This window comes from Oncorhynchus clarkii, chromosome 9, assembly GCF_045791955.1.
Source record: "Oncorhynchus clarkii lewisi isolate Uvic-CL-2024 chromosome 9, UVic_Ocla_1.0, whole genome shotgun sequence".
NCBI lineage: Eukaryota > Metazoa > Chordata > Actinopteri > Salmoniformes > Salmonidae > Oncorhynchus > Oncorhynchus clarkii.
In genome coordinates, this window is record NC_092155.1 from 39,778,568 (window position 1) to 39,793,792 (window position 15,225).

Sequence of the window (15,225 nt, forward strand, 5' to 3'; positions counted from 1 at the left end):
CTCTGATTGACAGGCCAGCCTCCCATGACCGGAACTGGAACGCTCAACATCCACCTAAAGGACCAGAATGACAACCTTCCGGAGCTTGAGATGGCCACCATGGACATGTGTCTTTCAGATGAGCACACCGAGGTCAACATCACAGCCTACGACCTGGATGAAGAACCCTACAGCGGACCCTTCTACTTCCAGCTCCAAGGGGACGATGTCAAGGGCAAGTGGAGGATTGACCCCGACAATGGTGTGGTTTTCCTCCTCATAAATGTCTCATACACTCTATCTGACCTCTCATTCATAATACGTTATTCCATATGGGCTCTTTTCCTCTCTACATACCTACAGTTGAAGTCGGAAATTTACATACACCTTAGCCAAATACATTTAAACAGTTGTTCACAATTCCTGACATTTAATCCTAGTAAAAATACCCTGTCTTAGGTCAGTTAGGATCACCACTTTGTTTTAAGAATGTGAAACTAACTTCCGGCGCCGACAGAGATGGCCGCACCGCTTCGCGTTCCTGGGAAACTGCAGTATTTCGTTTTTTTTTACATGTTATTTCTTACATTAGTACCCCAGGTAATCTTAGGTTTTATTACATACAGTCTGGAGGCACTACTGGATATAAGAACAACTCATCATCATTACGACCAGGAATACGACTTTCCCGAAGTGGATCCAGTATTTTGCCCACCACCCAGGACAATGGATCGGATCCCAGCCGGCGAACCAAAACAACATCGCCGTAAAAGGTGCAGACGAAGCGGTCTTCTGGTCAGGCTCGGGAGACGGGCACATCGCGTACCGCTCCCGAGCATATTACTCGCCAATGTCCAGTCTCTTGACAACAAGGTTGATGAAATCCGAGCAAGGGTAACATTCCAGAGAGACATAAGAGACTGTAACGTTCTTTGCTTCACGGAAACATGGCTCACTCGAGCCACGCTATCGGAGTCGGTACAGCCAGCTGGTTTCTTCACGCATCGCGCCGACAGAAACAAGCATCTTTCTGGTATGCCTTATGATTAACGAGACGTGGTGTGATCATAACAACATACAGGAACTCAAAGTCCTTCTGTTCACCTGACTTAGAATTCCTCCCAATCAAATGTCGACCGCATTATCTACCAAGAGAATTCTCTTTGATTATAATCACATCCGCATATATTCCCCCCCAAGCAGACACATCGACGGCCCTGATCTAACTTTATTTGACTCTATGTAAACTGGGAACCACATATCCTGAGGCTGCATTCATTGTAGCTGGGGATTTTAACAAGGCTAATCTGAAAACAAGACTCCCTAAATTTTATCAGCATATCGATTGTGCTATCAGGGCTGGTAAAACCCTGGATCATTGTTATTCTAACTTCCGCGGCGCATATAACACCCTCCCCCGCCCTCCTTTTGGAAAAGCTGACCACGACTCCATTTTGTTGCTCCCAGCCTATAGACAGAGACTAAAACAGGAAGCTCCCGCACTTAGGTCTGTTCAACGCTGGTCCGACCAATCCGATTCCACGCTTCAAGATTGCTTCGATCACGTGGATTGGGATATGTTCTGCATTGCGTCAAACAACAACATTGACGAATACGCTGATTCGGTGAGCGAGTTTATTAGCAAGTGCATCGGCGATGTCGTAACCACAGCAACTATTAAAACATTCCCAAACCAGAAACCGTGGATTGATGGCAGCATTTGTGCGAAACTGAAAGCACAAACCATTGCTTTTAACCAGGGCAAGGTGACCGGAAACATGACCGAATACAAACAGTGTAGCTATTCCCTCCGCAAGGCAATCAAACAAGCTAAGCGTCAGTATAGAGACAAAGTAGAATCGCAATTCAACGGCTCAGACACAAGAGGTATGTGAAAGGGTCTACAGTCAATCACGGATTACAAAAAGAAAACCAGCCCCGTCACGGACCAGGATGTCTTGCTCCCAGGCAGACTAAATAACTTTTTTGCCCGCTTTGAGGACAATACAGTGCCACTAACATGGCCCGCAACCAAAACATGCGCACTCTCCTTCACTGCAGCCGAGGTGAGTAAAACATTTAAACGTGTTAACCCTCGCAAGGCTGCAGGCCCAGATGGCATCCCTAGCCGCGCCCTCAGAGCATGCGCAGACCAGCCTGCTGGTGTGTTTACGGACATATTCAATCAATCCTTATCCCAGTCTGCTGTTCCCACATGCTTCAAGAGGGCCACCATTGTTCCTGTTCCCAAGAAAGCTAAGGTAACTGAGCTAAACGACTACCGCCCCGTAGCACTCACTTCCGTCATCATGAAGTGCTTTGAGAGGCTAGCCAAGGACCATATCACCTCCACCCTACCTGACACCCTAGAACGACTCCAATTTGCTTACCACCCTAATAGGTCCACAGACTACGCAATGGCAACCACACTGCACACTGCCCTAACCCATCTGGACAAGAGGAATACCTATGTGAGAATGCTGTTCATCGACTACAGCTCAGCATTTAACACCATAGTAACCTCCAGTCTCGTCATCAAGCTCAAGACCCTGGGTCTCGACCCCACCCTGTGCAACTGGGTACTGGACTTCCTGACGGGCCGCCCCCAGGTGGTGAGGGTAGCTAACAACATCTCCACCCCACTGATCCTCAACACTGGGGCCCCACAAGGGTGCGTTCTGAGCCCTCTCTTGTACTCCCTGTTGACCCACAACTGCTTGGCCATACACGCCAGGACACCTACACCACCCGATGTCACAGGAAGGTCATAAAGATCATCAAGGACAACAACCACCCGAGCCACTGTCTGTTCACCCCGCTATCATCCAGAAAGCGAGGTCAGTACAGGTGCATCAAAGCAGGGACCGAGAGACTGAAAAACAGCTTCTATCTCAAGATTGTTAAACAGCTTCCACTAACATTGAGTGGCTGCTGCCAACATACTGACTCAACTCCAGCCACTTTAATAATGGAAAAATGTACGTAAAAATGTATCACTAGCCACTTTAAACAATGCCACTTAATATAATGTTTACATACCCTACTCATCTCGTATGTACATACTGTACTCTATACCATCTACTGCATCTTGCCATCTTTATGTAATACATGTATCACTAGCCACTTTAAACAATGCCACTTTTATATGTTTACATACCCTACATTACTCATCTCATATGTATATACTGTACTCTATACCATCTACTGCATCTTGCCTATGCCGTTCTGTACTATAACCCATTCATATATTTTTATGTACATATTATTCATCTCTTTACACTTGTGTGTAGAAGGTAGTTGTGAAATTGATAGGTTAGATTACTCGTTGGTTATTACTGCATTGTTGGAACTAGAAGCACAAGCATTTCACTACACTCACATTAACATCTGCTAACCATGTGTATGTGACAAATAAAATTTGATTTGATTTTTGATTTGAAATGTCAGAATAATAGTACAGAGAATGATTTTTTGTAGCTTTTATTTCTTTCATCACATTCCCAGGGGGTCAGAAGTTTACATACTGGTAGCATTGCCTTTAAATTGTTTAACTTGGGTCAAACATTTTGGGTAGCCTTCCACAAGCTTCTCACAATATGTTGGGTGAATTTTGGCACATTCCTCCTGACAGAGCTGGTGTAACGGAGTCAGGTTTGTAGGCCTCCTTGCTCGCACACACTTTTTCAGTTCTGCCAACAAATTTTCTATAGGATTGAGGTCAGAGCTTTGTGATGGCCACACCAATACCTTGACTTTGTTGTATTTAAGCCATTTTGTCACAACTTTGGAAGTGTGCTTGGGGTCATTGTCCATTTGGAAGACCCATTTGATGTTGCTTCAATATATCCACATAATTTTCCCTCCTCTTGTTGCCATCTATTTTGTGAAGTGCACCAGTCCCTCCTGCAGCAAAGCACCCCCACAAAATGATGCTGCCACCGCCATGCTCCACGGTTGGTATTGTGTTCTTCGGCTTGCAAGACTAACACAGATTGCATTTCTCCAAAAAGTACGATCTTTGTCCCCATGTGCAGTTGCAAACCGTAGTCTGGCTTAGTTTGGTTTTGGAGCACTGGCTTCTTCCTTGCTGAGCAGCCTTTCAGGTTATGTCGATATATGACTTGTTTTACTGTGGATATAAATACTTTTGTACCTGATTCCTCCAGATCTTCAGAGGGTCCTTTGCTGTTGTTGTGGGATTGATTTGCACTTTTCGCACCAAAGTACGTTCATCTCTAGGAGACAGAACGCGTCTCCTTCAAGGGGTATGACGGCTGTGTTGTCCCATGGTGTTTATACTTGCATTCTATTGTTTGTACCAATGAACGTGGCACCTTCAGGCGTTTGGAAATTGCTCACAAGGATGAACCAGACTTGTGAAGGTCTACCATTTGTTTTCTGAGGTCTTGGCTGATTTATTTTGATTTTCCCCTGATATTTTGATTAGAAAAAAGAGGCACTGAGTTTGAAGGTAGGCCTTGAAATACATCCACAGGTACAGCTTCAATTTACTCAAATGATGTCAATTAGCCTCAGAAGCGTCTAAAGCCATGACATAATTTTCTGGAATTTTCCAAGCTGTTTTAAGGCACAGTCAACTTAGTGTGTGTAAACCTCTGACCCACTGGAATTGTGATACAGTGAAATAAGTGAAATAATCTGTCTGTAAATAATTGTTGGAAAAATTACTTGTGTCATGCCTAAAGTAGACGTCCTAACCAACTTGCCAAAACTATAGTTTGTTAACAAGAAATTTGTAGAGTGGTTGAAAAATAGTTTTAATGCCTCCAACCTAAGTGTATGTAAACTTCCAACTTCAACTGTAGCTTTTGCACAAGAAGGCCTCATGCCACATTCACATGCTCGTAACCTCAGAGTTCAAATCATTGTAAGTTATTTGCATAGAGCTTCCTATTGGTTGATTCTGATACTTCCCAAGTGGGACACTCGGAATCATCTTTCTACAACGAGTTAGCAAGTCAGAAATTTCAGAGTTTTCTATTTCTGACTAGCATGTGAATGTGGCATAAGTCTCTCAATACTATAGGCCTATACTTCATGCAGTTCTCAACTAGCTAAACTAATGCTATTGCTATCTCTCTTTCTCACTACACATCCCTCCAGGCTACACAGTGAACCTGGTGAAGGAGAACACAGTGTACGCAGGTCACCACGAGCTGCTGCTGAAGGTGTTTGACCTGCAGGGTCAGGGTGCCCTCCACAACCTGTCTGTCACCGTGTGTGACTGCTCCACGGTGGCCAGCTGCCGCATGCGCAGGGCCACTGGATCCAAGATTGGAGAGAGTGCTGTAGGGATTGTCATTGCTGCCATGTTGCTACTACTAGGTATATAGTCTTTTGAGTCTTGTGTTTGGTGGAAAAGACAAACTGGCCTACATCGCCACCTAGTGTTTATTTGGCAAAATGGCCCCCACTAAATACATTTAGAACAGGTTAGTGTGAATGAAGATTTGTATCTAATCAAAATGTGTGTCCCTCCTAGGTTTTCTACTGTTGGCTCTCCTGATGACTTCTAAGAGAGATCTGAAGCTGATCCCTCTCGATGAAATCTCTGGAGAACATCTGCTCAAATCTAACATTGAGATCCCAGGAACTGATTGCAAGGTAACCACAGACAACATTACAGACAACATTACTATCACTACAATCACATGTTCTTCTCTGGAAATGATACGATATGCTGTTTTTGATCCCAGGTGCCTACGGCTACCATACTCCAAGTGGACAGCCAGGTGGAAACGAAAGCTGCTTTTCAACCCATCAAGAAGATGTTGGTTAGGAAACCTGCAATGTTCAATCAATCAATTATTTTGGTTCATACTGGGCATATTTGACAAATGGAAAACTGTGTAACCATGACAAGTCAATATTATATATTTTCCCAGGCTGTACAGAAGTCAGCCAGTATGCGAGCACAGGTACGTTCAGGATATTCCAAGTATTCCTCCTCCTACCAAGAGCAACAACAGGGAGAGTTTCAACGAGGAACCACCCTGCGCAAGGTAGGTTATATAGCAATCAAATAAATCTACTACCTTTATACATTTTTGCCCTGTCCATTCAATTCTCAGTGGCACTGTGTTACAGCAACATTTAACATTTTGTTTCAGAGTGCGCCCACAAAATTACGCTCCAACGGTTATTATGAACAGGTATTTCAAAATGGCATATTTCAATTAACCTTATGTAAGCAATTTTTTCTGAGACTTTCATTTTTACTAATGTTGCATTGTGTTGGTTGTACGTGTGTGTGTTCTGTGTAGTGATATTGTGTTTCTCATCACTCAGGTGTCAATGGTGAGCAGATCAATGAAGACAAGAACAAGATACTCCTCATGGGAAGAAGATAATTGTCTCGACAAATCCGGGCACTTGATGACCCAACTGAATCAGGTAACAATGTGCAACAGTCACAAACAGTCATTGCTGTAATCAATGAAAAAATGTTTGTCGATTAACCTTATTGTGACCACAACTCTCCTCCATTCACTTCAATCTCTCCCTCCCTCCTGCCCTCCTTCCATCCATCTCTCCACCTTCTCCAGAGGATGTACACCCTGCAAGTTCAAGGAGAAGAGCTGGGGGACTATGTCCCGCACCCCTACGCTGAAGAGGGGGACCTAGAGACAGACCTCCAGCTGGATGCTATTTCCATCCCTGAGACCCTCTTCGACCAGGACACGCTCCTCTACCTGGGCCCCAGGTTCAACACCCTGGCCTCCATCTGCAACACCGCAGACCTCAGCGCATCCTAAGCCCATCTTGCCCTCACCCTCTGGGGCAAAAGGCTCTGCCAGGACTGGCTAGATAGCATTGGCATAGCAGGCTAGGTCACCGGCCACATTCCTGGATTATAAACTGGACTGGATCACTCATTCTTCAACAGCAAACTTGCTCTTGCAAAATCTGGAAGCAGTGTCATTTTTTTTTTTTTTTTACAAAAACCATCAAATGCACACAGGACTATGAAGATCAGTGATCAATCAATACAAAGACCAATATGGAACTCAGTGTTGAAAGGAGAACAATGATCGACCACTGAGAACACACACAGAGAGAGACATGTAGTGGGAAAATACTTGCATGGCATTGACTTGGCTCTGTGCTTTTATGAATGCGATGGCTGCAATTTAGAGGTGAATTAACAGTGAACATACCACACCATCGCTTACCTCTTTATTCTTCAGAAAATACATTGAGTCAGAATAGTGTAATATTGTTTTCTACGATGGTTATGATGATGATTCCCAAATCAAATTGTATTTTTCACACGCTTCGTAAACAACAGGTGTAGACTAACAGTGAACTGCTTACTTACGGGCCCTTCCCAACAATGCAGTGAAACAATATATACATAGTAGAAAAAAATTGAACAAAAAGTATAAAAACAATAACACAAGGAATAAATAGACAAGTAATTAAAGCTTGGCTATATACACGGATTACCAGTACCGAGTCAATGTGCAGGGGTACGAAGTAATTGAGGTAGATATGTACATACAGGTAGTGACTAGGCAACAGGATAGATAATAAACAGTAACTAACAGCAGTGTATGGGGTGAGTCAAAAGAGATTAGCGCAAAAATAATCAATGCAGATATTCCGGGTAGCTATTGGTTAACTGTTTAACTATTTAGAGGTCTTATAGCTTGGGGGTAGAAGCTGTTCAGGGTCCTGTTGGTTCCAGACTTGGTGCATCGATACCGCTTGCCGTGCGGTAGCAGAGAGAACAGTCTATGATTTGGGTGGCTGGAGTCTTTGACATTTCTTAGGGTATTCCTCTGACACCGCCTGGTATAGAGGTCCTGGATGGCAGGGAGCTCGGCCCCAGTGATGTGCTGGTCCGTACACACTACCCTCTGTAGCGCTTTGTGGATGGATGCCAAACAGTTGCCAAACCAAGCGGTGATGCACCCCGTCAAGATATTCTCAATGGTGCAGCTGTAGACATTTTTGAGGATCTGAGAGCCTATGCCATGCCAAATCTTTTCAGCCTCCTGAGGAGGAAGAGGTGTTGTCGGCCCTCTTCACAGCTGTGTTGATGTGTGTGGACCATGATAGTTCCTAAGTGATGTGGACTCCGAGGAACTTGAAGCCCTCAACCTGTTCCACAACAGCCCCATCTATATACATGGGGGCATGCTTGGATTACCAATGAAAGCTTGGGTTGAAAGTTTTGCGCTGAAGTCTGGTTGATTTATTTGTTTGTGTTGGTGTTGGCTTTGAATGTATATTCTATAAGTGTTTTTTGGTATCTAAATAAAGGTAATTGTTTTACGTTCATTTCGTTTTACATACGTAGTAATGCAGAGTTCTGTGGTATATTTTCGATGCATCTCAAGTCACGGTTTCAATGAAACAAACATCTTTCCAAAATATATGTTTACTGTGATGTAATGTTCAATTCCCAACCATCCCGACTTATCAGCAGCATCAACATAGCAAAACGTAGGGACAAGTGTGAGTGCGTGGAAGTGTGTGCAGGCGTTCACGCATGGGCGTGTGTGTTGTGCATTGACTTGGGAATGTAGCCAGGAGCCATTGGTAGGCAGAGAGAGTCCTGGGTGTGATCTCCTGTTCCACCTGGAAAGCCTTTCTGTGGGTTGTCACGGATCCTCTCTAGAACACCTGGAATACACAAGCACAACGTGTAAACCTCACACATAGCATCATACACTCATGTCTGTTATTCCTACACTGCGTTAAGTGAAATGGTTGGCAACGGAAAAAATACTGACTTTCAGAATATTTGATTCTGAATGCATTCATACACTCCTGCACTAGAAAGATGAGGCTTGCTGGCCAGTGAATAATTATAGACATATTTATCTTACTATCTTACATGGTCTAAAGTTCTATCGAAAACACACACAAGTCTTGATATTGTGGACAGAGTACCTAGCATGCACGTGATGAGGTCTGTGGCAGTGCCCACAGTGGGGTGGGGGTAGGCAGATTCCCATCTGGGAGGAGACTGACGATGCATGCGTGTGTTCCTCCTGGTCATGCCACTGGCGCAGGAAGGTAGTGAAAACCCTGCGCTCCGTAAAGGGCCGCTGGACCAGGATCACCTTGTGGGCTGGGATAGACACATGACAAACACAATCACTAATGGGTAAATTACAAAAATACACATAGGCCTTCTGTATAAGCATAACAACACAATCCCGGCTTGGCTAAAATGTGTTTCAGTGATTCAGTTGTGCTCCTCTGCACCTTAGTTGTAGAATAATGCCACACCAATAACAGATGCCTTTCATGTAAAAAAATAAATATATCCTCCATCGGTGTGTCTGTAATGAGGAGAGTCTCACCTGGGATGTTATTCTCCTTAAGCAGCCTGTAGGAGAAGCGGATGTTCTCTCCAGTGTTGGTGGCCTCTGTCTCCAGCAGTATGTTCCCCCTGGGCACTCCCATCCTCAGAGCAGCATCCAAAAACACGTCAGCCTCTGGCCTCGTCCACACACCTGGAACACACAACACACACTCTAGAGACATTGGATAGTAACATACAAACACGGTATGTGTGCGTTGATGCGTGTGTGTGTGTGTGTGTGTTTTCTTGCATGGGCAGAAAGAGGGACAGAGAAAGACAGAAATAGCGGGAAAGATGCCCAGTGTCTTGCTGACCTGCAGTCTGGTTGCCTAAGTAACCAGTGAAAAGCAGCCAAGGAGCCAATCCTTCCAGGAAGAGATCAGCTGACCTCTCCGCCACAGGCACGTCATGGCAACCCAGGCCTATTATGACATCACTCTGAGAGAACATACATAATTTCGACATAATTTGAACAGAGGAGGCCGCATCGATTATTACAAAACATCTATGAGTATGACATGGAATATGACATCATCGTAAGAGAGGATAGTTCATTATGATGTTATTTTGGGTGAAGCCAGATGAGCTAATCATGACGTCCCAAAAGAGTGTAGCTTTACACGACTTAAAATTCAGTTTGAATCCCATTTGAAATGTATCCTGTCAAAATGTATCTTATGTGTATATACAGTCAGATACGAAGGCTTGCCTTTTCTGGAGATTGGTGCAGACAAAGGTAGTCCCAGAGAACTCTGGCCCACTTCTCACCCTCATTGTCCGTTCCCCTCACATGCTGCCCTGTAGGAGAGAACACAACACACTTCAAAAGCAGAACCAAATCAAATAACCAAAACAAACATGATGACACTGAATTAATCAATAACAATACTTATTCACAGGTCAACAGTGTCCTCATTAAATACACGTGTGGAGAAGAAGCACCCTGCTTCACCTCAGGCGAGCACAGAGCTGTAATGGTCCACTCGGTTGATACAGCCGCAGCATCTAGACAATAACAACGCCCTGAGGGCAGGTGAATTGGGTCATCCTTTAAAGACAGCAGTAGCAGTGGCTAGGCTCAACATGCTGCACTACACCAGTGTTCAACTCATTCACACACATAACATCATTCAGAAGCAGTTAACGTTGACATTCTATTTCTCATTTGTCCCAAGGATAAAAGCTTGGCACAGCCCAGCGGCTCTCTCTCCCAACGTTCTCTCTTTTCTCCGCCATCTCTCAATAGTTTATTCATGAATTAAGCCAGGTTCATCCTCTACCCAGGATGCACTGCCAGTGTTCCGGCATATTCCACACTCTGGCATTATTGTGAATGGCTAGTCTAAATTCGATCTAGTTATTGTCTCAGTGTAACTCTCATTGGCTAATGTACATTTCAATGTTCTTCATCCGACTGGCTGATTAGGTCTACTGTCACTTATTCAATCGGTTGGTGAGTCTCCTGTAAACCTTGTTTTCCTTTAGCTGCAGTCAGCCCCCCTCCCTTACTGAATAATTGGCCTTGTCCATTTTGTATTTGACTCCGATTGGCTCAGTGTAGACTGATGAGTGTTTCTTTGTGAAGTAGAACGAAGCGAAAGGTCCCATAGAAAGACATAATAATAAGACACAATAAACTTCTTCAATTGACCTCTACTCCTGCACTGTTAACACCAAGATTTGTCCTCCAAACCTGCTTGCACACCCACTCTGGTTTAGATTGGGTGTTGTTTTGTTTTTGTCCCGAAATGGACCCAATCCCATCCATAACATAATAAGACAGATGGTTACTTAATGCAAAAAAACAAAAGTAGGGTGGTTAGTCGGGCATATAATGCAAAAGTCTAGCAACCCATAGGTTGTGAGTTGGAATCTCATCAGACAACTTTAGCATTTAAGCTAATTAGCAACTTTCCAACTACTAACTACTTTTTAGCTACTTTGCAACTACTTAGCATGTCAGCTAACCATTCCCCTAACCCTTTTAGCTAACCCTTCCCCTAACACCTAAACCTTACCATAGCTTCACTAATATTAGCCACCTCCATAGGATTCCTTAACATACCATACCTTTTGCTAATTTGTACCATATTGTACGTTTTTCTAATTCGTAACATACAGTGGGGCAAAAAAGTATTTAGTCAGCCACCAATTGTGCAAGTTTTCCCACTTAAAAAGATGAGAGAGGCATGTAATTTTCATCAAATATGACAGACAAAATTAGAAAAAAAAAAACAGAAAATCACATAGGATTTTTAATGAATTTATTTGCAAATGATGGCGGAAAATACGTTTTTGGTCACCTACAAACAAGCAAGATTTCTGTCTCTCACAAACCTGTAACTTCTTCTTTAAGAGGCTCCTCTGTCCTCCACTCGTTACCTGTATTAATAGCACCTGTTTGGACTTCTTATCAGTATGAAAGACACCTGTCCACAACCTCAAACAGTCACACTCCAAACTCCACTATGGCCAAGACCAAAGAGCTGTCAACGGAAACCAGAAACAAAATTGTAGACCTGAACCAGGCTGGGAAGACTGCATCTGCAATAGGTAAGCAGCTTGGTTTGAAGAAATCAACTGTGGGAGCAATTATTAGGAAATGGAAGACATACAAGATCACTGATAATCTCCCTCGATCTGGGGCTCCACGCAAGATCTCAACCCGTGGGGTCAAAATGATCACAAGAACGGTGAGCAAAAATCCCAAACCCACACAGGGGGGACCTAGCGAATGACCTGCAGAGAGCTGGACCAAAGTAACAAAGCCTACCATCAGTAACACACTACGCCACTAGGGACTCAAATCCTGCAGTGGCAGACGTGTCCCCCTGCTTAAGCCAGTACATGTCCAGGCCCGTCTGAAGTTTGCTAGAGAGCATTTGGATAATCCAGAAGAAGATTGGGAGAATTTCATATGGTCAGATGAAACCAAAATATAACTTTTTGGTAAAAACTCAACTCGTCGTGTTTGGAGAACAAAGAATGCTGAGTTGCATCCAAAGAACACCATACCTATTGTGAAGCATGGGGGTGGAAACATCATGCTTTGGGGCTGTTTTTCTGCAAAGGGACCAGGACGACTGATCCATGAAAAGGAAAGAATGAATGGGGCAATGTATCGTGAGATTTTGAGTGAAAACCTCCTTCCATCAGCAAGGGCATTGAAGATGAAACGTGGCTGGGTATTTCAGCATGACAATGATCCCAAACACACCGCCCGGGCAACGAAGGAGTGGCTTCGTAAGAAGCATTTCAAGGTCCTGGAGTGGCCTAGCCAGTCTCCAGATCTCAACCCCATAGAAAATCTTTGGAGGGAGTTGAAAGTCCGTGTTGCCCAGCAACAGCCCCAAAACATCCCTGCTCTAGAGGAGATCTGCATGGCGGAATGGGCCAAAATACCAGCAACAGTGTGTGAAAACTTTGTGAAGAGTTTGAAAACGGAAAACGTTTGACCTCTGTCATTGCCAACAAAGGTTACAGTGCATTGCGAAAGTATTCGGCCCCCTTGAACTTTGCGACCTTTTGCCACATTTCAGGCTTCAAACATAAAGATATAAAACTGTATTTTTTTGTGAAGAATCAACAACAAGTGGGACACAATCATGAAGTGGAACAACATTTATTGGATATTTCAAACTTTTTTAACAAATCAAAAACTGAAAAATTGGGCGTGCAAAATTATTCAGCCCCCTTAAGTTAATACTTTGTAGCGCCACCTTTTGCTGCGATTACAGCTGTAAGTCGCTTGGGGTATGTCTCTATCAGTTTTGCACATCGAGAGACTGAAATTTTTTCCCATTCCTCCTTGCAAAACAGCTCGAGCTCAGTGAGGTTGGATGGAGAGCATTTGTGAACAGCAGTTTTCAGTTCTTTCCACAGATTCTCGATTGGATTCAGGTCTGGACTTTGACTTGGCCATTCTAACACCTGGATATGTTTATTTTTGAACCATTCCATTGTAGATTTTGCTTTATGTTTTGGATCATTGTCTTGTTGGAAGACAAATCTCCGTCCCAGTCTCAGGTCTTTTGCAGACTCCACCAGGTTTTCTTCCAGAATGGTCCTGTATTTGGCTCTATACATCTTCCCATCAATTTTAACCATCTTCCCTGTCCCTGCTGAAGAAAAGCAGACCCAAACCATGATGCTGCCACCACCATGTTTGACAGTGGGGATGGTGTGTTCAGCTGTGTTGCTTTTACGCCAAACATAACGTTTTGCATTGTTGCCACATGTTTGGTGTGTCTCCCAGGTGGCTTGTGGCAAACTTTAAACAACACTTTTTATGGATATCTTTAAGAAATGGCTTTCTTCTTGCCACTCTTCCATAAAGGCCAGATTTGTGCAATATACGACTGATTGTTGTCCTATGGACAGAGTCTCCCACCTCAGCTGTAGATCTCTGCAGTTCATCCAGAGTGATCATGGGCCTCTTGGCTACATCATCTCTGATCAGTCTTCTCCTTGTATGAGCTGAAAGTTTAGAGGGACGGCCAGGTCTTGGTAGATTTGCAGTGGTCTGATACTCCTTCCATTTCAATATTATCGCTTGCACAGTTCTCCTTGGGATGTTTAAAGCTTGGGAAATCTTTTTGTATCCAAATCCGGCTTTAAACTTCTTCACAACAGTATCTCGGACCTGCCTGGTGTGTTCCTTGTTCTTCATGATGCTCTCTGCGCTTTTAACGGACCTCTGAGACTATCACAGTACAGGTGCATTTATACGGAGACTTGATTACACACAGGTGGATTGTATTTATCATCATTAGTCATTTAGGTCAACATTGGATCATTCAGAGATCCTCACTGAACTTCTGGAGAGAGTTTGCTGCACTGAAAGTAAAGGGGCTGAATAATTTTGCACGCCCAATTTTTCAGTTTTTGATTTGTTAAAAAAGTTTGAAATATCCAATAAATGTCGTTCCACTTCATGATTGTGTCCCACTTGTTGTTGATTCTTCACAAAAAAATACAGTTTTATATCTTTATGTTTGAAGCCTGAAATGTGGCAAAAGGTCGCAAAGTTCAAGGGGGCCCGAATACTTTCGCAAGGCACTGTATATAACAAAGTATTGAGATAAACTTTTGTTATTGACCAAATACTTATTTTCCACCATAATTTGCAAATAAATTCATAAAAAATCCTACAATGTGATTTTCTTCTCATTTTGTCTGTCATAGTTGAAGTGTACCTATGATGAAAATTACAGGCCTCTCTCATCTTTTTAAGTGGGAGAACTTGCACAATTGGTGGCTGACTAAATACTTTTTTGCCCCACTGTATAATATGAATTGTAATTCGTAACATTTAATACGAAATGGGTCAAGGACATCCACAAATTACTACATACCATATGAAGCGTAACATACTGTATCATACTTCGTGGAGTGTCTCGGGTTTACATACATAATAATACGAAATTCTCTAAGACCAGGTTGAGTTTCTGTCATATTGCTTTCATCTGCCCAGTTCTATTCGATCGGTGGAGGGGAGTAAATGAGGACAGAGGGAAGGAAAACGTTTTGTGGAATGAAACGCAGCTATGGTGTGCCAGTCCTGACTGCTCATCTAACTGCCTGACCTGACCCTGCTCGCCCTCACTGCCCTCTGGAAGTCCAGTCAGCAGCAGCACACAGTAAACATCCGCTAGTGTGTGTGACCCATGGTGTGGCCCCGGGCACAGAGGTCAAAAGTCAGCTCGAACACACTGTTGTTTTTTTCACCGAGAAATACATAGAAAAATCCTTTAGCGAGGGTGACAGACGTGTCATTGAGAATTCCTGAGATTCCGGCTCTGAAAATGTTGTTAAAATAGAAGTTGATAGCTGAGACCAAATGTCTAACGGCAGATGCTAAGTGGAATCCTTGGGACGACCTTACCCTACCCTTACCTTAACCGTTATAA

The 15,225-nt window shown here is 43.6% G+C and overlaps 1 protein-coding gene and 1 pseudogene across 2 annotated transcripts in view; one reads left to right on the top strand and one right to left on the bottom strand.

The window, feature by feature from the left end:
• Positions 1–8,283, top strand: part of LOC139416283 (cadherin 26, tandem duplicate 2) — a 26,386-nt gene extending 18,103 nt beyond the window's left edge. For both annotated transcript variants that reach the window (XM_071164756.1, XM_071164757.1), the window contains exons 10-17: positions 14–241; positions 5,104–5,325; positions 5,483–5,604; positions 5,697–5,774; positions 5,886–6,002; positions 6,111–6,152; positions 6,289–6,393; positions 6,546–8,283. In XM_071164756.1, the coding sequence (XP_071020857.1) occupies positions 14–241; positions 5,104–5,325; positions 5,483–5,604; positions 5,697–5,774; positions 5,886–6,002; positions 6,111–6,152; positions 6,289–6,393; positions 6,546–6,755 (1,124 nt within the window). In that variant the 3' untranslated portion in view covers positions 6,756–8,283. The remainder of the gene's footprint in view (positions 1–13; positions 242–5,103; positions 5,326–5,482; positions 5,605–5,696; positions 5,775–5,885; positions 6,003–6,110; positions 6,153–6,288; positions 6,394–6,545) is intronic.
• LOC139417543 (uncharacterized protein SCO4629-like) lies at positions 8,065–10,624 on the bottom strand (annotated as a pseudogene).
• Positions 10,625–15,225: the final 4,601 nt, after the last annotated feature.